Raw genomic sequence first — 23,734 nt, 5'->3', positions numbered from 1 at the left:
GACAACTGTCATCTCCTCTGCTCTCGACTAGTTCTGGAGGGGGGATATTGGTGTCATCACTCTGACTAAAGGGGAAAGAAAACTTCAATTTCTTTCACCTAATGCTGTTAGGCTAGAACAGATATCACATACATGCCCTCTGTCCTCAAACTAACTCCCAGTGGAAGTTTGCCAGAAGTCTTGAGGAACAGTTCAGGGCCATGAGCCTGGAGGGGTTCTCTGTGTTCGTGACTCATCTTTGGTAGCCTCTCAGAGCAGCAAAAAGCAGAGCACGTTTGCTTGGCCTTTCAAAGAGTGGAGACACAAATAAGCATCACCTCACCCTACAGTAGTGAGCACCACCTTACCTTACAGTAGTGAGCACAGCCTTCACTGAGCCCTGTCCAGTTGCTAAAATGAGATAGGGTGAGGTCAGATTGGACCACCCCCTGCCCTTGCTTGGACAGTGTGTGGTACTGAGTTTGGCTGACAGTCCAGTGTGTAAGAGAATAGTTTCATTCTTAGCAGGGATACCATGTTGTTCTGCAAAGATAGGAGCTGATGCCCCAGAAGGGGTACTATAAACATCTACTCGTCAGTAAAGGGGAAGGGTGAGTCTATTCCTTTTTATCCAGTACCTTTCCCACCTGGAAAGGAAGTCCAGTTTTAATGAGTTCTAGGCTTTGTTAGAAGTTCAGTTGAAATGGAAATTTTAGTCCTATCCTGTTCAGGGATGTTGGGAAAACTTCAAGTATAAATCCCCAAGTAAGGACCATATACATAGTAAAAAATATCTCACTTCCCTGAGAGTACCTTGGCGTACAGGACTGATGCCCTCAGGTACAGTGGACCATTCCCTGTCTGTGTCTAGATAAGGTAGCAGCCAGAGCTCAATATTCTTGTGGAAAAAAAGTAGTTTCATCACTGGGTCTAGATTTTGAAAAGTTGGGCCCTGAAACATAAGGAACCTGGAGAATAAAGGCTTTGTAGACAATGAAATACTCAAAACATTTCACAGAATAAACCAAGGAGGGGTGGGAGACAGTTAGACCCATCACAGTAGTATCAGATACCCCAGGATATATAGTTAATCCTACAGGGACCAGGTGTAAGGGGTGGGGCGTGGGTAGGGAGTAATCTTCACAGTAACGTTGGCCCCTTGGTAGCACGTGGAAGAGAAGCAAAGAACTGTTGTCCATCCAGTTCCCAAGGCTGGTGGGAAGCAGGCGGGTTGGTTGGTGGGTTCACAGTTGCAGAGCAATGGTTCATGTAGCTGGCCATGATGAGAGTAGCCTCTGCAATCTAATGAGAAGACAGAAACAAAGGAATTGAACTGGCCTCGGCTTGAATGCTGGCTTTCTCACTTACTGATTGTTGGGTACCTAGCCTTTCTGGGGTTCAGCTTCTTCATCTCTTTAAATACCCACCTGGGAGAAAATGTACAAAGGGGATCATTACTGTGAGGTTCCTCTAGAGGCCCAGTAAAATGAACATCTCTTGGTCTGGAGGTGCTCTGAGATGCACAGTACCCTCCCGAGGAAAGGAGGACCAGCCATTCTGCTCCGATTGCCTACATAGCTGGGGAAGGGGGCCTTCTTGGAGGAAGGAGTGTGTTATGTCCTCTTGTTTGGCAGGGGTGATATTAAAGGAGGAGGAGGTTTGGCAAACTCCAACCTTAGGATTAAAAGTAGAGGCAATAGGGTTTCTAGTTACTCAGAAGAGAGTCAAGAACTATAAATCAGAACTTCTTAGGTTTTTGAGCCTTTGCAATTGTTATTTTTACTAGTTAACATTTCCTGTACCAAACTATAAGGAACGGGGAGCACTGTGGAGACTGTCCCACTTTGTGGCTAGTGTTGGGGACAGCAGAACTCAAGACAGAGTGAGAATACCTTTAAAAAGGAAGCTGGTCTGGCCCTAGGACCTGCTGCAGGGAAGAAAGAAAATGGGCCTGCATGGTGCTGGGGCTTGAGAGAACTAAAAATGATAAAGTAAAAAGCATAGTAGTAGCTGGACCAGAGTTAGTTCCTCCCCAGTCAGCCCTTTCCACCAGCAGCTCAATAGTGACTACTGAAATGCAACTCCACCTGGACCTTCTGGAGTACTGATTATAGACAGGGCCAAATATTTTATAAGGAGGCAGGGCCCTTCTGGAATACTATTATAACCCCAGTTTCCTCTCTAAGCTCCAAGCCCACCACGCCATATCAATAGAGTAAAATGTTTTAGCAACTGTCAGACCCACCTTGGGAGCAGCCATCCGGAAGATCAACTTCTCAACATGGCCTTTTCCAGAATTCTGGTCTGGAATGGATCTAATCACAAGCATGAAGTCATCCCGGCAGCCACCAAAGGTAGTCACTGAAGAGTAGGGGTAAGTGACATGCACTTGCTGTGGAAAGGAGCGAGTTAATTCTGGGGGAACTTTCCACTTGGCCTCCTGACCTAGGAACCATCATCTCTCATCTAGGCACAGGTAGCCTTAACCAGGAAGGAGAACTCTGAAATGGTCACAATTTGGAGATCTACGTCTTGAATGCCTACAAGCTACGTCTAGACTCTACAGGACAGCTATGCTTAGGCAAGGGGTGGGGAAGCCATGGCCACTTAGCTCAATCGATAGACATGGAGAAGAAAAGACAATGTTCAGGAAGAAGGGGTCATCCCTCCATACCATAGTGTTGTGGTCTAGGATGCTGACACCATCCTCATTCACAGCAATCCACACCAGAGTATTCTCCTTGGAAGACAGCTGGGTAGGCTGGGAAACAGAAAAATCCCATCAGACATATCCACAGCCTAGGGATTCTGAACTGTAAGAACTTTCTGAATAAGAAGGCATATCCAGGGGTATGCTAAGCAGTAATGTCCGACCTTTTTCTCATCTTCGAGAACTAAAAAATAGTGTTTGTTTACTGAAGTAAATAGACAAAGCTGCCCATGGCAGGAGGCATCTAGCCTTGAGGCTCTGGCCACTTACCTAACCGTCCAGGCGTGAAGGGGATTGAGCTCGTGACATACCTATAACCCATCATGCCACAGAACACTAGTTGGGAAGCTCTGTGCTGCAGAAAAGAGGCCAGCCTTGGCTGCCTTGTTATGGGCATGGGGAACAGAGTCCCTCCCAGCTGAAGTGCATCTTGCTTCAATCAATTTCCTAGGGACTGTAAAAGAAATAGGGAAGCAAGAATGCAATTTTATGGGCTTTAGACCCTACTAGTGAGAAGAGTGACTATTTAGTGGGCATTTCCTAGGAGAACTAATTTTCACTGCCAGAGCTGCAGGAGGGTAGTCCAGAAGATTTCCTATCTCTCCTTCCTAAAAGGCTGGGGAGAGGGATGGACACGTCACCTTTATTGGAAGCTTTTCCTAACCTCCCAGACTAAATGGGCACCCTGTTTTTATAAGACCCCTGTACTTTTCCTTCATAGCACTTGTTTAACAGTTTATTTTAAAAAATTAATTGAAAATTATACATATATACATACCCACGTACCCGGTGCTGTCGAGTTGATTCCGACTCAGCAACCCTATAGGACAGAGTAGAACCGCCCCATAGGGTTTCCAAGGAGGGGCTGGTGGCTTCAAACTGCCAACCTTTTGGTTAGCAGCCAAACTCTTAAACCACTGAGCCACCAGGGCTCCTATACATATATACATATGCACATATATACATATATAGGGAGAATGATTATTTGATTAAGTGTATCTTCCCCATTAGATGGGAAGCTCCACGTGTCTTATTTGTTCCTCCTGTAACCTCAAACAACTAGCACAATGCCCGAGACATAGTAGGAACACAAGAACTGTTTGTTGAATGAATGAGTCTATGAATGTCCAGTGTCTGATCTGTAGCTTCAGGAGGATCAGTAGCTTTGAGGACACGATAATCTTCGGTGATGATATACAAAGTTCATGCACGTCAGACACCCAGTGAGAAAAAGTTTCCATTGAAATTACTATTGGTCACCTGGCCAATAGTAACATTAACAGTTGCCTAAGTAGTTTGATTTCCTTGTGTGCTATGTAAAGCTATTCCAGATTTATTTGTTTAGGTTTAAGCATTGTTCTATCATTCAAACTTTTTTAAAAATGAAAGCACTCCTGAGAGGGTTATCATATTCAGTCTGAACCCTTGTGTGTGAATTAGTTGATCTGCCTTTTCTTTCAAGAGTAATATTGGCAAAGAAGTCAACTAAAAGATAGATGAGGATCACCCAGAACTAACTCTGGCCCAGAAGCAATGACCTTGGAAATCTGGAGCATGCCAGAAGTGAGTGGAGAGTTAGCGACCCCTGGTGGTTGTGAGTGTGGAGGCAGGGGCTGCAGACTGGACTGGCTCAAACATGGCCAGGTGGAGACGGAAGTTCCAGGAGAAATTTGGGGCATTCCTGAGGGTGTGGACTACTCCTTGCACTGGTAACCACTGGCACTTACCTGAGCAGTAAAGAGCTTAGCACCAAAGAAGGGCCACTTCCGGGCCACGGTCAAGTAGATGCGGATGCATTCAGGAGGGGAGCAGCCTTGCAGTGCTCCCCACTTTGTGGTCAACATATCTGCCAGGTGCCTAGTTTGGACAGATGGAGAGAAATGGTACCAGTGAAGTGCCAACATGTTTTCATTAAAGCTCATGCCTCCCCACAGTGATACACCCCCAAGACCTTGCAGCTTACCTCAGCTGTTCAGGTGGGGCCCCATGTCTGTAGCGCCTTGGGAAGAACCTGTCTAGGACCTGCTGGAGGAGATGCTGAGCCTTGGCAGGAGGTGTGCCCCCAGGGCCTGGCAGGATAGGCTTCTCCAAGTCTCCATATTCTACCTGTGGTAGAAGCACATGGGGAAACTAGTCAAGAATCTAGAGGTAGATGAGGTGGGGGGCTGCTGGAGAGGTGAAATAAACCATTACTTCCTTACTTTGTTGGTTGAGTATGAATGGATGTAAAAAACACTTGTGAACAGAGCTTTTATGTCAAGTTTCATAGACACTAGAGAAACAACCTTAGGCTCCTAGAATATTAGAGATTATCTAGACCAACTCTCATTTTGCAGCTGAGGTTAAGTGCCTGATATCCAAAGGCATAGTTAATTAGTGGCAGACAAGGGAAAAAATGTGGAAAGTCTGGCCTCCAATCCAAAAAGCATATAAAAATGGGATACAGGATTGAAAATGCTACAGATTCTAGAGTATAGTAGTGTTCCAAGTGTGGCCTTTGGAGTTGGACAGCTGGTTCAAATCCCAGCACCGCCATTTACCAACTTTGTGACCCTGATCAAGTTATTTAAACTCTCTGAGATAATACATGTAAAATGCTTAGCACAGAGCTGACTACAGAGTATTCAATAAATGCTGATTATTATAAAGATCAACTATTATTATTTCCCTCCTTCTCCAGCATGTAGGTTCAGACTCTTTCTTATGGGGACCATGAAGGTGTCCCAGATACCTTTGGCAAGACAGTCTCCTAAAGATAACAGGGAGGAGAGTCAAAGTCCGACTGAGTTTCTCTTCCTTGTCTACTTACAGTGTGTGACGGTTTACAAATATTATCACATACATGATCTTAGAACTTTGTTTTCAGTATACAGAGAAAACTAAAGCACAGAGAAGTAAAGTGACTTGCCCAAGATCTCACAGCTAGAAGGTGTCCAGGACTCAGATGAAGGTCTCTGGATTCTAAGTCTAGTGTTCTACACTTAGCCTGTATTTGCAGTGATAGCCAGGGACAGCACAGCTGCCCTCCCACCATGGGATCTGCAGACTCGGCTGTGTTTCACACTGCATGGTGTGTCCCCCACCCTCGTGAGTCCAAAGATGGCAGCCTGACATTCCAGATTCCTGAACAGAAACTTACCTGGGCCATAAGGGCAGCCATCTCAAGAGCCAGTTCCTTGTTGACAGGAAACCTCCCTGCCACTATCTCTCCACTAGTCTGGAAGGCAAGCAGCAGCCGCTCTCGCTCGGTCTCCCCTTTGACTTGACTCCGAAAGTACAGCCTATAGGGAAGAGAATGAGAAGAGGCCAGGACTTGGCTGGCCTCCCAAATACGGATGAAGCTTTCTCAGGATCTGTTTGTCTATATTTTCAAAAAAAGAAACTACTTCTTATACCATTTGTGTGCCTATCTTTTATTGCCTCCAGAAAAATTTAACAGTATGACACAGAGCAGATATAGGGCCATGTAGATCTCATACCAACAGTGGCATGTGGTTAATTCTGAATATACCATTAGACTTAGTGGCTTTGGTGAGAGGAATCTGGTACATGGAATCATAGCTTATGAGGGAATTGGATGAGTTAAGATTCCGATAAAACCAAAAAACCAAACCCATTGCCATGGAGTTGATTCTGACTCATAGTGATTCTACAGGACAGAGAACTGCCCCATAGGGTTTCCAAGGAGCAGCAGGTGGATTCCAACTCCTGACCTTTTGGTTAGCAGCCAAGCTCTTAACCCCTGTGCCACCAGGATTCCAAGATTCCAATAGACCAATGGAAATTATTTGTCTGGAGACATATCTTGGATGTTTTCTTACTTAAACTGATAGAAAGTCAGGATGTCTACTTCTGTATTTCCTGGAATTGGTATAGGAGCTACTTACTCTTTAGTCTTAAATATTTAATGCCCATACAAAATCTTACTCATAAGGTAATCCATGAGGTTGGTCTGTTTTCTTGGCGGGTGTGTGCAGTACAAAGGAAGGCAGACTGAGAGCCTGAGCTGCCCAGGGCCTCACAGAGGATCAGGAGCAGAACCAGCCTGGGCCCCCAGATGATGACCACCAAGCAATGTTATGTCTGTCTCTGGGCCCCTCTGCCTCTCCAAGACAGGCTGCACAGTTGGGGAGGGGCTGAGCTGGCACCTCAGTGGCAGCCCTCATGTTTGGCCCACCCTCAGCCAGTGCTCAGGACCTGTTCTTGTACATCAGCTTCACGATGCGTGTGCCACCCTCAGACTTCCCAGGATGCAGCTCCTTCAGGGCTTGTTCCCACTTGGAGATGGCATCGCAGATCTTGAGGAGGCAAAAGAGGAAAGTCAGAAAAGCTCATGAAGAAGGGAAGCCAGGTCCAGCTAGGGCTGGACTTGGACAGAGCAGAACAGCAGAGCTGAGTGACTGTCCTCCTGTCAGGAAGCTGACCTGTGAGGCCTCACGCTCCTGGGACCTGAGGTGTGTGTGACTCCCTCATGAATAGCTGGAGAGGTGGAAGGAGCCCTGTACATGATATGAGCAGCAAAGGAAGGAATGCTGCCCTCACTGGCCCGAACAAGCTTCCCCCCAACCCCAGTCAAAAAACATGACCTTATATCACTGGCTCCATTTCCAATACACTGACTGCCATTCTCTTCTTCAACAAATATACCCAGAGGCCTACTGTGTAACAAAGCCTTACAGGGGCCAGAAACTTTACAAAGAAGACATGACATAGTTATTCCAGGCAGGGTAAGAGACTATAGAAGTCTCTGTCCTGTTACCATAAAGAAAGCAGATACTGGCGCTGAAATACTCATATTCAAGTGCTACAGCACGTTCCCACAAACACTTAATATCTGCCATGGCACTAATCCCAGACCACAATACAAGGTAGAGGTTTCTTAAATCCCAGTCAAGGGCCTTTGCTTACAGAGGTAACCATAAGGATCTACCCCCTTAAAATGTGGGTGGACCTACAGCGGACCTCTAGTGGCCCTTGCAGACAAGGTATAAGGGAGGTGCTGGTGTACGACACGGCTTGCAGTGGATCTAGGCAGACAGGTGTCCACCTATGAGTAGGTGTCCATATTGGCAGCAGGCTTGGTTGGAGCTGCTGCTGAGAAGTGCCTCCCTGTCCTTCCTCCACTGAACTGAGAAGAAGCTTTTCTCCTGAATGCTGTGCGGCCACTTGCGGGAAACAGGTACGGAGATCTTGTTGCTGGAGACATGAGCACACAACAGCTTTTCTCTGCCTGCAGGTATGTTTTAGGATAGCACAGAAATGCTGACCTTTCACTTCCCAATCACACATCTGTGTCTTTGTGACTTGTGGGAACACCTTGGGCTCGGCACCAAATGGGTTGCTGAACAGCCAGGCACCCACCAGATGCGCTCTCTCCCCAAGGTGGTCAGGAGATGTCAGTCAGCTTAGTGGGGAGACTATCACCTTGACACTCCCCTGGAGGCAGTGTTCCAGGTCCCTGCCAGAAGGATCATCCGTGAAGAGGGAAAAACCAGAATGGGAAGACTTTCTCATGCCTGTCTCCTGATTCAGCCGCTGGAGGAACTCATCAACTGTGGAGGAGCCATCAAAACCAACCACCTGAGGAGAGAGAAATGTCCTGTCCCAGAGTGAACTTCCCGAGATGAGTTCACCAGGGCTAGTGAAGGGAGCTGTGTACAGGAAGTGGGAAGTGCTGGCCTAACGGAGCAAGGGGGAATGCAAGAGGCCAAAGAAAACTGGTTTCACATTCACATGCGGAGGACAAGTGCTTAAGGACTGTGAGTCTGCCCCTTGTAACCTGGAACTGGGCATAGAACTCTGTTCCTCCTTTACTGTCAAGCTTTTGGATGCCCATGGTCATGCCACTTTCTTGTTCAGTGTCTTAGATCCCCAGTCATGCAGTGGGTTCCAAAGATCTACTTCCAAAAGCACCTAATAGTTAAGTGATTCAAGCTCCCTTCTCCCTACACATTGGCACTAACCCCCCCTCTCCAGGCCCTAGGCCCATCCCTTTTGCTGGCTTGCCTATTAAGACTCTACCAAGCCTAAGAAGGCTTAGGATCCACCTAGACCAAAAGTATTCTCCTGTAGGGCAGTGATATGAGAAGACTCAGGGCAGGAAGCATGCCCAGCCTCCTTACCTGGTAAGTTCCATTGGCAAAGTGCACAGGGATGCTGAAGGGCAAGGAGTGGTGGAAGGGGTTACGCAGCAAGATGGACACAACTTCCATGCGAGATGGCCTGGCTTCCCGCTCCCCAGTCTGCAGAGTGCGCTCCACTGCCCGCTGGCAATAGGTGGCATACTGGCCAGTCTCATTTCTAAAAAGACACAGGAGAAGGAAGAGGAGAATATTAGGTTCTCCACTCATCCTTGCCACACTGGCATCCTCAGTCCCTACCCAGACGTAGCCAGAGTCAAATCTGTGGGCTGGGGCAGGCTGTGAAAAAAGCCCCAAAGACTCTGAGGGCATTAATATGTCATTCAGGGCCTATGTGCTGCAGGTTGCTGGTGCGGATATTTTCTTCCAGAAGCCAGAAGAATACAGCAACAGAGAATGGAAACTTGAGAGCAATATGGCTTTATGTGGGCTCAAACATATCAAAGATCGTTAAGGTGATGCAGGACCAGGCAGTGTTTCATTCTATTATATATAAGGTGCCAAGAATCGGAGCCAATTCAACAGCAACTAACAACAACATGGCTTCACATGAGAGTGCCCAAAAAACATCCACGGATACGAGGATTGGCGTGCCCAGATCCCCACGTACCACCCAGCAAAGGGGGTAGAGGCGATACGAAGCTCTTTCCATTTGGTCTATCATCGTATCCTCCACATCTCTTTAATCATGCCATAGTTAGCAGTGTTAGAATGGTGGAGGAAATGATACTCACTCACCTGGGGTCTGCATGGCGTTGGAGCTGCTGTTTGATGTACCAGAGGAAGTGATGCTGAGGCAGGAAGAGTGGGGCACACAGAGCCAGGAGCTGCCAGCACTGCCAGGGGAAACAGGCATTGGAGGGTGAGGGCTGGGTCTGCAGCGCCCCCTGCCCTCACAGTCCTGTGCTGCAGAGCCTTCAAGCACTCTTTCCCCAAACCAGAGCCCCCAGCCATCTGTGGGTACTGGGGATGGCCAACTAGGTTAGCCTTTTCCAGAATAGCAACCACACAATCTGATTGTGCATAGAAATCCAGCGAGGGCACCTGTACTGGGGCAGCTCTGAGCAGCACGGCTGTCTACTGGCTAGCTCAAAAGCTGGGAAATAAGAAAGGCTCCAAGGATACCTGCCCAGTCACCACCTTCCACCTTCCCCACCTCCAAGGCAGCCCAGCTGTCAGCTGCTCCACCCCTGGAGATACCCACCTGCATAAGGGAGTACTTCTGAGGTGGGCGACAGCTAATCTGCTTCATGAGTTGGCAGTAGACCTCACTCTGCAGCTCAGGGTGAACCAGGCACACCTGCAGTGCCGTCTGGGCCAGGGACACATGGTAGTCTACTGAGGCAGCTTCCACAGGCACGTTGATGAAGAGCTGGCAGGACTGGGAGGGAAAGGACGGTGGGCACAGGAAGACTGAAGGCCCCCTGATTATTGCCCTCTGTGACAGTGGAATGGTGTCTCTGACTCCAAGGGTGGAAGTAAACAGGCTGGGCCATTCCCCCATGGGTCCTGAGAGGCTCCAGTTCACTGACAGACAGCCCCTTCTAGACAGGGAGCATTGTCACTGCTTGTGAGAGGCTGTGCTTGCTCAGAAGGGGTACTTTGGGATACAGTCTTTCGTTAAGATGTTTACATTACATAAGCAAGACAGGTTAATTAAAAAAAGAAAACTCAGACAGGCACAAAGAATATTCTAAAATAGGTTGCTAATCTCTCAGGTCCAGAAACTACATAAATCTGACCTTTCCTTCAGTTAACTACAGGAGGAGGGGAGCTCCTCAAGGGAGAGTTTTCACTGGAGCTTTACAAGGACTTGTGAACAATGTCCCAGGGCTTCCTCCCTCCCAGCAGCTTTCTTCCCCGTGTGAGGATTACATTCCTGCCGTAAAGAAAGCAGTGGACACCCTGTGAGATTGTCTTTCCCTTCCTCTCCAGATCCCTCTGTGGACTACCCGCTAACTGCATGGGCCTCTTTCACCCGAGTATTAACATTGCAGCACAAGCAGCACCAGGCCTGGGCACATGGTGTGGGTGCCACCAGCCAGTGGTCCTGGGCTCCGCTCCCACTTTACCTTGAAGAGCTTGAGGGCCTCCGTCTGCAGGGCCTCTGAGGGCAAGGTGGTGAGGGAGGTGTACAGCCCATCTTTGCTGTAGCACAGCATGGGGTGTCTCCAGAGAGGAGAATCTGCCCAAAGCACAGACCAGACAGCTGCAACAGTTACCACTGATGAGGGAACCCACCGCCCACTCCCACTCCCACTCCCACTTTAATCTGTGGGAAGACAATGATTTAACTGGGACACATAGGTTGTGCTGGGTTTATCATCCATAATGTGTGCTGTGCAGTTGTGGACTGCAATTAGCACACTCACAAGCATGACTACACAGGAAGGTGGCTGTCATTTTACTCACAGAGCTACAATAGGGGTGTGTGTGCAAGGCTGTGGGCATCTGAGTGCAAGACTGTGTGTGGAGGGCAGTCCGCCTCCCTGAAGTTATCAGGTCTGGCTGATGAAGTGTATGTATCAGCCTGAAATTAAGTCTCAGAGCAGCAGAAAAGGGGCATGTGTGCCTTTAGTTAGTTCCTCAGGGCCCTGGGTATCAGTAGCAAAATAAAGACCCCCAAACACCCTAGGCTTAGGTTAACCTCATCCCAGTTTAGGCTTCATCTGTTGATTAACAAACTCTAACTATAGATTAACCAGCTACCTTCTTTGCTCAACCTTCTGCTCAGCCAACAAAGCTGCAGGCTGAATAGAGTAAAACATTTACTCAGGTCACTGGAAAGTCAGCTTCCTAGATAAATCCCCCCAGATACGAAGAATGGTCACTTCAGTATCTTGATCAAAGACAGAGGAGCCCTTGAGGTTGGAATGGGAACTCCTCTCTGTAGTTTAGACATTTTAAAAACAGTGTCAAAGGAGCCCTGGTGGCACAATGGTTAAGCACTCTGTTGTTAACCAAAAGTTCAGCCATTAAAATCCTCCAGCAGATACGCTAGAGAAAAGACCTGGCGATCTGCTCCTATAAAGGTTACAGCCTGGGGAACCCTATATGGCAGCTCTACTCTGTCCTGTAGGGTCACTATGAGTCAGAATCAACTCGACGGCACACAACAACTTCCTATGTTAATTGTAAACTCATTTTCAGCCCATGTTTGATGAGCTGATAGTATTTGAGAAAAATATTGACGGAAAACGAAACAAAAAAACAGCTTCAGGGAACAATAGTGCTTTCTTTGGATTCTCAACCAACGATGACCGAGCCACCACCCTCCAACCCAAGCAGTGATGACCACCCTTGCCTACCTGGATCTCCTTCACCATCCATCAGTTTTCCAATGAGCTGCTCATAGGTAGTGCCCACCTTGGCACTGCTACCACCTGCAGCCACTGTGAGGTGGTAAAGCCACGTGTCCTGGAAGGGAAGGGAAAGCCATCTGATGGAGAAGGGCTGGAAGGAATAGAGGCAATAGCTCCAAAGAGGGTTCCTTGAAAGGGCCAAGCCCATGGTAGGGTTCAGCTGTTTGGTTGGCACAAGTCAAGGCCACTAGTTTCTAAGAAGAAAGACTTGGGATCAGGTGAACATGAACCCAAATTTCCAAGCTTGTGGTCCTATGTTGATCATTGGGAGTGAATTCAATATAAGGGAATATTCCCTTTCAGAGAATACTTGTTGCCAAAGTGTCCAAGAGGGAAATAAATTTGAATTTTGGCAAGTTCAAGTGGAAGAGAGAAGAGAAATTGGAATCATAGGTTCAAGCTTTGCCATGGAGGCCCAGCCCCTCCCTTACCTTTTCACGCTTGGTGCCAATGAGGAGGTAGGTGGGGCTGTGCTCTGGGGGGTGGATCACCAAGGTGCAGTGGGAGGAAAGCAACCGCCCAGTTCCTCCAGCCTCATAGTCCTCGTCTGAGTCACAGGATCGATCTACTTCCTCTATGCGTGCATCCCTCATGGGCAGATGTCCAAGGGGTCGCTGCGGACAGGAGTCTTCCATGAGTGGGAGAGTGGTGGGGGACAAGGGAGGCTCCCCTCTCTGATCCCTCAGGCTCTGTATGGCTGGGAATCATGGAAGTGGACAGGATGACAGGATGGGGAGGGGAAGGCTGCAACATTCCAGCCATGCTGGGAGCAGCATGAGGCTTATTTGGGGCAGCATAGATGGACCATACAAGTAGAATTCACTGGTTGTACACTCAGGTAGGATCCAGCCAGCTGGCTTTTGTACTTGTTGGGGGGTTAGGTGGCGGACAGTGTAAAGCTGGGGACCTCCATCAGGACATGGAGCCACAGTAATGTGGTTTAGAGGAAGTCGGAGAGTAGGTGCTATTAGAAGGCCCCACCATACCCTAGGAAGTACCTTGTCCTCATGGCTCCGATAGTAGTAGAAGGTTTTTCCAACAAGAGCACACCAGACTAGCTTGGAGTGACCATGCTTTACCTGTAAGACCGAAATGAGCTAGCATTGTTAGAACTAGGCAACTCGGGGAATAAACTCTGGGCTAGCAGAGGAAAGCCACAGGGAGAGAGATTTCAAAACCTCCAGTCAAACTCAGGTCCTTAGTGGAGAGGCCCCTTAGACTCCCTACTAATGAGAACCACCCCTTTCACAGTGAGGGTGCTATGCTTCGTGCCATGTGACACCCAGCCATCCTTAGGCTGCTGCTCAGTGACCTATGATCTGCCATTAAAAGATTCATCAGGCCAATTGGATTTCCTCTCCCAAGAACATGGTCTACAAAACACAGATTATATGAGTAGTAAGGAAGCCGTAACGGAGGTAAAGCCCTTGGGCAACCCAAATCATAAGGGAACAGAAACTGCTCCTGGACAGAGGAGAATGATGTACCCACACATTGAACAGAGAAGCAGAGCCAACGAGAGCCCACAAGCACTGCTCTTGCTCTTATAAGCTGCTTTGGTTCCTGATGGCTTTTGTGTCTAGCTAATGTACTTCCTTGTTAACTTCCCTTCTCTGGGGGTATCAAATGCTTCTCTGCACCTTGCAACCAGAAGACTCTTAAATAAAATGTCTTTAGAGCAGGCATCTTAGCACTGGATATACCATGGCATACTATGAGTCTTTGAATGGCTACACCTACCTCACCTAGGTCTTTGCTTCCCACTATTGAGACTTGGTAGGAGAACAAGGCAGGGGTAGGGGCAACCCCTAATGACCTCAAAATGGGTACAAGACATTCTCTTCCTTCCTGTGTCTTCAGTATAGCTGTTGTTCTAATAGCCCTTATCCCCGTTTCCAAGGAATCATTCTTCATCATCTTGTGTGGTCAGACCATGTTTGAGGACCAACTAATAGTCACTGTGAGGAAGTTCCTGGACAAAGGAGCTGTATATGAGGAGGCAACCCACCACCCCTTGGAACTCCCACTCCTGGCTTCCCTGACCCTCAGGAGGCCCATTCCTCTCCACCAGCCCCACCCATACCTTGGTCAGCCAGCCCTTCACAGTGGGCTTGGTGCCACCGTGAGGCAGGGCTGGAGGCCCAATGGCCTGGACTTTCAGCAGGTTTTGCAGTACTCGGATCCACTCCTCCAGCAGGGTGGGTGAATCAGCTGTCAGGTAGTAGGTTTTCTTCTCAGAGATGAGCTGTGGAAGAGTGAGGGATTGGGGTCAAGGGCAGGGAGACAGGAGAAGGAAATAACAGGGAGCTGGCTCTAAGGTGGCCCAAATCTCTGAACCCACTGACCCTTCCTACCAGTTACTCCCCCCCTTCTTTTCCTCCCTTCACTCCATGTCTCACATTCCACCTCCTCTTCTTCCTTTCTAATACAAATTAGGATCACTGCCAAATGTTGATGCAGATTTTTCACCTATGCTCATGTTGCCCCATCTTTGTCTCCATCACAGCCATAACCAAACCAGCACCCCTTCTGTCTAAAATACAAACTGCTGGGAGCATGTTCACCTGGAATGTCTGTGCACCTTCCCCTCGAACAATTTGGCATCGGGAGTTCAGTTCTACTTGACCTTGAGGTTTCCGGATGACATCACTCTGTATAAAGAAAGTGGGGAGGAAAGAGGTTGGAGCTTGGAGACTTCCAAAAGCAGCATCATTTACCCTCACATCTTAATCCAGGTCACAGGCAAAGGAGTGTGTGATTACCAAGTTTTCCTGGGCTAGGTATGATGGGTAACTTGTTCTGGATCCTGGTCCTAACTAAATGGAGCAATGATTAGGGCCTTGGGTCCTTCTGACTCAGGCCTCAAAAAAGGCAGACTGAGGATTGAGGACAGATGACTGAGCTGTAAAGCACTTACATTCTTTGCACTGCATTCCTTATACCAAGAATGGCAAGTAAGTGGCATATATGTCACCATTACCCTTTCCAGTGCCCACTGCAGACACACAGCATGCTTTCTCACTGAGTGATAGAGCCCTAGAATCCTTAACATGGTTTTCCAGGAGCCACTACCAATCAACTGCAGATACATAACAGACAATGCCTTTTTGTCTTCTTTAAAACATTAAAATTGGCTCTCAGGGAGGTCCAGTCGCACTAATTCCCAATATTCAAAGCTCCCTAATTCCAAACAACTCCATTTGGGGAGGAAGGAGGTGGAGGAGGCAATGGGCTCGTCTGCTGGGACAATCTAGATGACATGAGGGCAGCCTGGGACCAGGCATAAGAAGGAACTGGCTTCTGAAGGAAGAAGAAATCACCAAGGCAGGTGGCCTAGGAACTGTGTTTGTCCAAAGCTGTGGCTGGGCTGAGCTGTGTTAATTTCCTCAGTGCCATATTTCATTGACAGAACCAGGGATCTGGCTGGTGTCCCCAGGTGTGGCTCGATGCCTCAGGTACACAGCGGGCTGTTTCTCCCCAAATGACAGACATTTGCCCTTCTGGTCTCAGGCCACCTGCCCCTCCTCCGGGCCCTCTCACACAGTTCTGAGTCTGGGGTGGGGTCCTTTTAACTACAGTCCTTGGCAAGAAGGGTCTCACCGGGGATTTGTAGTACGTAATCTGTCCTTGTCTCAGGACAAACCAGCGCCTCTTCCATGTCTTCACCCGGCTCCCCATTTTTAGCAGGTAGCCCGACTTCTCCAGTGATTCCTGCAGGGGTGGAAAGGTGTAGGGGAGAATAAGGGTGGACAGAAAGCGGAAGTCCCTTGGGGCTCCTGGACGTCACACAGGCCAAAATGGTCCAGTTGAGTCCTTACTTTGTCATCAATTAAAAAACAAAAGTATTGAGCACCTACTGTGTGTATTTCCAGGGCACTGTTCCCTGCTAAGAGCTCAGAAAAAACTAAAGCAAGGGTGCTCCTGCCATGGTAGGGCTCCCGTGCCGGTTGGGGAAGATAACACTTCACTATGAGAAGATGGCAGATTAGGGACTGTAAGAGGCAGAAGCATGCCAGGGAGGGCTTCAGGAAAGGGCCAGACCTGAACTAGCCTTTGAAGGGAAGGTCAGTCTCAGACAAGCCAAGAGGAGGAGAAGGCTATTCCAGGCAGCACAGAAGGGAAAGAGGGCAAGGTAGGCTTGGGGAGATAAAGACAGGGCGGAACAGTGGCGTAGAACAAGAGCTTGGGAATTAGATCAATCTGGCATATAGTAGCACATCTCTGAGGCTCGGACTCTCAGCCTCACGTGTAAAATGGGATAATATTACTCAGCAGGTTGTGAGGACAAAGGAGACAATGTCTGAAAAGCACTGTGCACAGTGCCTGACACACTGTAAAAGCTCAATACAAGGGAGCTCTCGTTAGCATTCTCAGGTGGACGTGAGGATAAAAAGAGGTAATGTGCGAAAACACCTCATGGGGCCTGGTGGGCCACAGTAGCCATTCCTGGTAGGCTCCCTCTCCTTCCTTCCTTATGGGGTCTGTGTGTGCCTGACTCCATAACTGCACAACCCCAGCCCACTCCCAATGCCCTCACATCGGTGACAGCTCCATGGCCCCCTCCCTTCCCCTCTCCTACCCTTCACCGTGGGCCTCACATAGCTGCTGCCTGTATCTAGTGCTGAGGACAGAAAGTGCCCTCTCCCTGTGGCCCCAGGTAGCCTCTGCTGGAGATCCGCTCCCACCTCCGTGCTCCCAGCTCACCCCGCCTAGGCCCAGCCCATCGGTGGAGTAGGATGAGGTGCGCTGTAGTTTGTGCTCAGGCTCTGAGTAGTCACTGTCCAGCGAGCAGGCATCCGGGGGGATGGCATAGTCACCCTCAGAGCTCAGTGAGGACATGGAGACACCTGGTTGTGAGAGGAGAAATCAAGACCCGGGGTTCCACATCTCCCCACCTGGTACAGCCCAGGAGCTACAGAGCCTCAGTGTAGGGCTGAGGGTGGAACGCTGGGGGTCTGGGCACAGAGCAAGCAGGAACTCCAGTGTACAACTGCCTGTGGAGGAGGTGAGGTACCCTTTGTTGCCCTACACCCCTCCTGCTCCCTTCTTGTACCTCTCTTGATGGCCCGGGGGCTGCCCAGTCCGCTGGTCTTCCTGGACTCAGAGCAGGAGACCGAAGTTCGGAAACTGGCCTGAGAGCTGCAATCATCGTCGGACCCAGAGGACTCATCCACAAAGGGCATGCTGCTGATCTGCATGGCTCTCTGCAAAACAGACCCCCTTCCCCACTGCAGATGGGCTGCAAAACAAGCCCCATTCCACCCTGCAGGTGTGCTCTAGCCCCAGGCTCCGAAGGTGTGGCCATCACAGCCTGTCTAGGGCAACATCGATGCCCTGACCCAGCCAGACACAGGCAGACATCTGCTCCAGAGGGCTCTGGAAGGCCCTTCCTGCCTGACTCCTGTGTCCTTACCTCCATGCCTCTCTTTGGGCCTTCCTCCCCCACCCACCATCTTCTGTGGTCCCCAAAGGAGCTGCCCCATCCAGGCTGCTGTGACTCTTGCTCCCTGCCACTAGAGGGCCAGAAAGCCACACCACAGGCCAACAGTGGGGCAGGAGCTTTTAAAATATGTGTAGACACTGAGACAATGAGAGATCATTTTGATCGGAAGACTGATGATCCTCAATGCTGACGAGTATGAGGAAAAGATACTCTGTAGTGTGATAAAAGCTTTTTAGAAGATAATTTGGCAGAATCTACCAAAATTTAAAACATGTGAGAATGGTTGCAAAACTTGAAGAATGTAACCAATTTCACTGAATTGTAAATGTAGACATTGTTGAAATGGTGTATGTTCTGCTGTGTATATTCTCAACAACAACAAAAAATAAAATATTAAACAAAAGACGTGCATGTAATTTGTCCAGAAATTCCACCTCTAGCACTATCCCTTATGGAAATATATATAAGCAGATATTTATATATTAAATATATTTAATATTAACATCAGTATTATATACACATAATATAATGAGATATACTTATACAATGATATTCATCACAACATTTATTTTAGAGAAAAACAGGGACATGACCTGAATGCCAATCAGTGGAGCAAAGGTTAAGGCCATTACAGGGCATCTCTACCAAGAAGTACTGGACAGCAATATGAAGAAGAGGTAGAGCGGTGTGTGGAGGTACAGAAGGATGACCTGACAGATCGCTGAGTGAATGATCAAGGTGTAGAATGTGTACAATATGATCCCTTTTGTGTACTGTGTCCATACATGAGGGAGAGACAGACAGGGAAAGACAGAGAGAGAGAGAGAAGGAATTTGTATCTGTAAATGCATCAGAGAGTTTTGCAAAATAAACATCAAACCATTAATGATAACTGCCTCTGGAGACAGGAATTAGGGGAAAGCAATGTGAAAGGAATTTGCACTTTTGGCTTTTTAATCTTCTATGAAAAGTTTTACCAAGTATTATAGCTGTAATTTCAAAATCTAATAACAAAGAGAAAAAATGTGTATGAAAACATCATGTTGCAACACACTATTATATCTGATTTTTGTTTAAAAAAAGTAGAGATGTGTATATAGGTTTATGTTTGAACACCCTTCTGGAAGGAGTCCCACTGCTGTCTGGAACTGGGCAGTGGAACAGACAGAAAAGGTGGGAATGGGGGTGGTGGAGCAGGAATAGGTTTAACCTTTAACTTTTCACTTGTCCACATTCATATTGATTCAAATTTTTATAAACATATAATTTTTATAATAAGAATCTAATAAAGATGAACAATAAAGTGAAATACATGTGGACTTAGCTCCTAGACCAGGGTCATGTGTGTGCAGAAGCCTGACTCGAGAGTCCCACCCCCCCAGCCACTGTATGCCATGATGAAGGGCCTCTCCCAGTGGGGCACCCCTCTTTGGACTGCAGCTCCTTACCCCCTTCAGGGTTGTGAAGACAGGCACGGTGACATTCTTGTAGACAAAGCCAGAGAAAGGCCCAGGGGATGCAAGGGCAGGAGGGCCTGAAGCTAGAGGGGAGGAAAGTGGGACAAGATGAACTTAGATGGCATAACCCAGTCAGTAATGGAGGCAGAGAACTGGGCAAGGCAAGGAGGTAAGTGCAGACAGCATCTCCTGAAAGAGCACTCAGGGTATGACAGGGCTCAGGATGGGGGCCAAGGCCTTCTTTAGCTTCTCTCCTGCCTTTCTGCTCCCCCTGAATGCCTTTGGGGGACCATGATCGCAGTGCATTAATGGACCCGTTACAACAGAATCCAAAAGCCTTGCCTTGCAACCATTCTATCCTCCATGAGCCTTGCACTCGGTCCCACTTTTGCTGGGGTGAGTTGCAAATTATGCAAGTATGGGGATTCTGTGGCTGGCCAGTGGGGCGGGATGGAAGCGGCTCCTTCAGGGTTGCTCCCCCCATCCATAGCCCTTGCGCTGAAGAAGGGAGCCTGTGCAGGTGGGGGGCTGGGCTGGAGGACTGCCTCTAAGGTGACTTCCAGCCCTGTGATTGGCTACCACCCTTCACACTTCCACTTGGCAGGTAATGAGCTGAACCTGCACAACTTCCTTTTCCCTCCAAGAAGCCCTTGCTGTATTTCACTTTAACTTCACTGCTGGGTGAGGGAAGCAGGTACCAGATGGCCCTGGCCCTGGGTGTTGCTCAGAGTCTTCTCCTCCCCCCACCCACCATGGGCATCTGCTCCCTTTGAGCCTCACTTGGACTCACCACAGCTGGTAGTGTTACTTCTGGGAGCCGCGTCCGAGAGCTGCATGCCCGAAGAGGCCACAGCGTAGATCCGGCTCTCCTGGAATAAGAGGTCCCTTGGAGTCAGGGATTCCATCAGGGCCCAGAACTGCCCACTCACACCCTCCTGGGGTGTGGAGAAAAAAGCATGGAGCCGGCAGACTTGGGTCCACATGCAAGCTCGGCCAGTTACTAGCTGAGGAATCTTGGGCAAGTTATGTCACTTAAGAGCCTCGTTTTCCTTAGCTCTAGAGTGGGGATAATTATAATGCTTACCTTTAAAAGGTGTTGTGAGAATCAAATTATTGATGTAAATACTTAACACCTTGAATATAATCAGTGCCCCACAGATATTCATTCCCTTCCCTTTGGGACAAAGTGCTTCTGCAATCCTGGCAGGGAGGGGAAAGTCAATAGCCTGATTCTCTGAATCTCACCCACTTAGAGACCCTTGGACCTCAGGATCTCACCCCTAGAAGTCAGGGGTGTTGAAAAGGAGGAAGTCAGAGCTACATGGTGAGGATATGCTCATTGTAAGCCAGTTGTTTGGGAAGGACACATTTTTTTCCTACCATAATAATGTTATATCATGGTTAGACTTCAGGGCCAACCTACAAAGCCAGCCTGAAGTTTCATTCTGGCTCAAACGGACTTCAGAACCTCAAAGTAGACCCTTCTAAGGGAGCATGCCCATTCTCAACTCTCCTTTAACCCCCTAAGGTGGCCCTGGGTCTGACGCAGGTCCACAGACCCAGGGAGCTTCTCCTAATGGTTTTGGATTGCACTCAAATAACCTACTAGGCCCCACCTATACATTTCCATATCTCTTTCTCCACTGATGGTAAAGGGAAAACAAAGGCCCACTCAGCTGACTGCAGTGAGTCACAAGGGCTGGCTGGGAGAAGGAATGCCAGGCTGGCTCCAGGAGGTGGCTGAGCATCTTGGTACGGGGTCGGGCCAGCCTGGCTTAGGGGGAAGTGGTAGGCATATTGGGGTGTTGTCCCAGAGGAAAGTAGCTGTGAGAGGAAGCTGGGGGAGGGGCTGGTGAGTACAGGGATGAGATCCCGAGATAAAGGAAGGGTGGGGAGATAAGGGATGGAGGGCAGGAGGAAGGGAATCCAAGGAGGGGCACTGCAGAAGGGGAGGAAAATTCCTGTGGCCATCAAGCTACCTTTATGTAAGGCAGACAGATTGGGTCCAAGTAGTAAGATTAGGCATAAAAAAGATTATTCCTGCCAGGAATGGTCACGGAATTCAACCAAGGACAGGCCTCTAACTTCACAGAGGAAATGAAACTGAAGCCTGAGGGATTTAGGTTCAAGGAAATGTAGAACTGTTTTACCAAAAAAGGTTATCTAATGCTTAAGTCACAAGGTTGCGTTGAGGATTAGTGGATATAGGGCTCTGCAAAAGGCAAATTGGCAAAATAACTATATCTGACTCTCTCAGATTGAGAAACGTCCTTCTCTGAATTCTCGGTCTTCTTGTTTCCCCCAGATGGTTCATATCCACTTGGTCCTGCCTGAGAGAAGGACTCTCTGGCCACTGTGATTTCCTAATCTCGCCCTCCAATACAGTGACCCAGCCCAGGGACCTCAGATGGAGCTGGCACTGTACCTTGTTTTTCTTGGGAGCAAGTTAGAAAGAGGATTGCAAACGTGAGACAAATTCTCCTTAAAGTGGTTTATCTGATTCCTGGGTCCCCAAAGCCCAGCTGACAGAGCACCAAGGGTCTGGGAGAAGACCTGAAGCCTCTCAACACCTCACTCCCCAAAGATGAGATGTTTTTGTGCGAAAAATGTCATCCAAGGCATTTTGTATATTTATTCTTATTCATTCTCACACACATACACAAACCCATACGTACACACACACATATACGTACAGACAGAACACAAGAAGCACTATTAGCCATCATGGTACTACAACCAGTTGCCATCAGCTCTGACTCATGGGGACCCCATATGTGTCAGAGTAGATCTGTGCTCCATACGGTTTTCAATGGCTGATTTTTGGGAAGATCGCCAGGCTTTTCTTCCAAGATGCCTCTGGGTAGACTTGAACCTCCAACTTTTCAGTTAGCAGCTGAACGTGTTAACTGTTTTCACCACCCAGGGACTCTTTGTAAAAAGGGGTGGCGGGGGGGGGGTAGGTAGCACCTAACTCCTCATCTAAGTACTGAGTCCTTCCCACGCACCAGACTGTGCTAAACACTCGACACCCGTTATCTCATCTCATCCTCACCACTGATCTGTGAGATGCTATTACTCCCCCAATTTTTATTTTAACTTTTTACCATGGAAAATGTCAGCCACAAAAGTCAGGAGAACATTATAGAGAACCACCTCATGTACCCATCACCCAGCTTCTACAAAGATTCATTCATGAACAATCTTGTTTCACCTGTATTCCCACCCCCATCCCTGAGATTCTGAACTAGTTCCACCAGACATTACATCACTTTATCTAGTATTACAAGTAAGGGGACTAAGGCTCAGAAATAATGAAAAATACCCAACACTAACATACCACTTACTGCAAACCAGGCACTATTCTAAGTGCTTTATTAAATATTAACACATTTAATTCTCACAACAACCCTACAAAGTAGATGCAATTATCCCCTTTCTGCAGATAGGGAAACTGAGGCACAGAGGTTAAGTAACTTGCCCAGAATCACACAGTTAGCAATTCAACCCTAGTTGTTTGGTTCCGGAACCTGTGCTCTTAACGACCATGCTGTGTCACCGCAACGAGTCATGAGAAAATGTACGGAAAGCACCCAGCTTGGTGTGTGGCACACAGTGAGTGCCTGTAGTCCAGGCAGGCTCTGTGGGACCAGCCTCCCAGAGCTATGTGAGAATGGCAGCCTCGTCACAAGCTCAGCACATGGACATGCTCGATGAACAATGTCCGTGTTGCTAGCTCTGCCCAGCCCAGAGGGCATCTCTTACCCAGGATGGAAACCGGTGCAGAGGCGGTGTGGGTGGTTTGTTCCCTAGCTCCACCTCCCCCAGGTCAGCTCCTGGGATCTTCCGGTTCTTTCGTCCCTCCTTCTTCCCTTCTGGGGGTGGCTCCTCCATCTCCATCTTCTCTGGTTGCTCCCAGAGCTCAGCTCCAGTCTTCACCTCAAGGAGGCGGTGGGGGTGGATGGCCGAGAGGCCCCCAATCTCAATGCTCACCACATGGTCAAAGTGTCCAGGGCCTACCTGGGGCTGGCTGTGGTGCCGCTTGGCCAAATGGATGCTGTCCCGGGGGGTGCCAGGAGCCCGTGCCTTTGGAAGGGTCAGGCTGTTGCCAGGGCCTCCTTCCCTAGTGGAGATCTTTGTCCCAGGGAGTATCCCTCCCTGAGCACGGACTGGGCCCTCACCCCAGGAAGTGGAACCACATTTGGGGGTGCAAGCATTCATGCACAGCTGGCTGGGAGAGCCCTCTCTTCCCAGATGAGCCTGAGGAATCTTAGCCTCTGTTCTTTCCCCAGAGTGGACCAGGCTGGAACCAGAGTCATCCAAGGGGCTTCCAGCTTCAGGAACACAGTCCTTGTTCTGTAGGGCACCTGGAGAAGGTGCAGGCACAGCCACCTTCAGGGAACCCTCAGCCTGGGGACCACTGTCCTGCCTCATCGGCTGGGTTCCAGACCCTGAAGTGACAGTATCCTGTTCTGGGGTTTCCTGAGGGGCCACCAGCAACTTCCCCGAAGGTGCCATCTGAACAGCTATGGTTGGGGCAAAAAGCAGACATATGAGAAAGTCAAGGGCATTTGAGGGGTCCCTCAATTCAGCCACACCCTCCATCATACACATCTGCACACTCCCAAAAGCACACACACAGACAT

General features: G+C 48.7%; 1 protein-coding gene across 1 annotated transcript in view; it reads right to left on the bottom strand.

Moving 5' to 3' along the window:
- Positions 1-1,119: 1,119 nt before the first annotated feature.
- The window catches only part of PLEKHH1 (pleckstrin homology, MyTH4 and FERM domain containing H1), a 46,591-nt gene continuing 23,976 nt past the window's right edge, over positions 1,120-23,734 (bottom strand). Inside the window, exons 6-28 of the mRNA XM_004370965.2 lie at positions 22,854-23,614; positions 19,882-19,960; positions 19,083-19,174; positions 17,245-17,395; positions 16,896-17,038; positions 15,792-15,902; positions 14,756-14,842; positions 14,275-14,436; positions 13,190-13,270; positions 12,623-12,805; positions 12,138-12,246; positions 10,902-11,014; positions 10,034-10,210; positions 9,568-9,665; positions 8,812-8,989; positions 8,114-8,269; positions 6,887-6,987; positions 5,829-5,970; positions 4,653-4,795; positions 4,417-4,546; positions 2,654-2,740; positions 2,225-2,371; positions 1,120-1,281 (exon numbers count right to left, since the gene is read on the bottom strand). Of these exons, the coding sequence (XP_004371022.1) occupies positions 1,120-1,281; positions 2,225-2,371; positions 2,654-2,740; positions 4,417-4,546; positions 4,653-4,795; positions 5,829-5,970; positions 6,887-6,987; positions 8,114-8,269; positions 8,812-8,989; positions 9,568-9,665; positions 10,034-10,210; positions 10,902-11,014; positions 12,138-12,246; positions 12,623-12,805; positions 13,190-13,270; positions 14,275-14,436; positions 14,756-14,842; positions 15,792-15,902; positions 16,896-17,038; positions 17,245-17,395; positions 19,083-19,174; positions 19,882-19,960; positions 22,854-23,614 (3,593 nt within the window). The remainder of the gene's footprint in view (positions 1,282-2,224; positions 2,372-2,653; positions 2,741-4,416; positions 4,547-4,652; positions 4,796-5,828; positions 5,971-6,886; positions 6,988-8,113; positions 8,270-8,811; positions 8,990-9,567; positions 9,666-10,033; positions 10,211-10,901; positions 11,015-12,137; positions 12,247-12,622; positions 12,806-13,189; positions 13,271-14,274; positions 14,437-14,755; positions 14,843-15,791; positions 15,903-16,895; positions 17,039-17,244; positions 17,396-19,082; positions 19,175-19,881; positions 19,961-22,853; positions 23,615-23,734) is intronic.

This window comes from Trichechus manatus, unplaced genomic scaffold, assembly GCF_000243295.1.
Source record: "Trichechus manatus latirostris isolate Lorelei unplaced genomic scaffold, TriManLat1.0 scaffold00010, whole genome shotgun sequence".
Lineage (NCBI taxonomy): Eukaryota > Metazoa > Chordata > Mammalia > Sirenia > Trichechidae > Trichechus > Trichechus manatus.
Note: the sequence above shows the minus strand (reverse complement) of the source record. Positions and strands in the feature narration are given on the sequence as shown.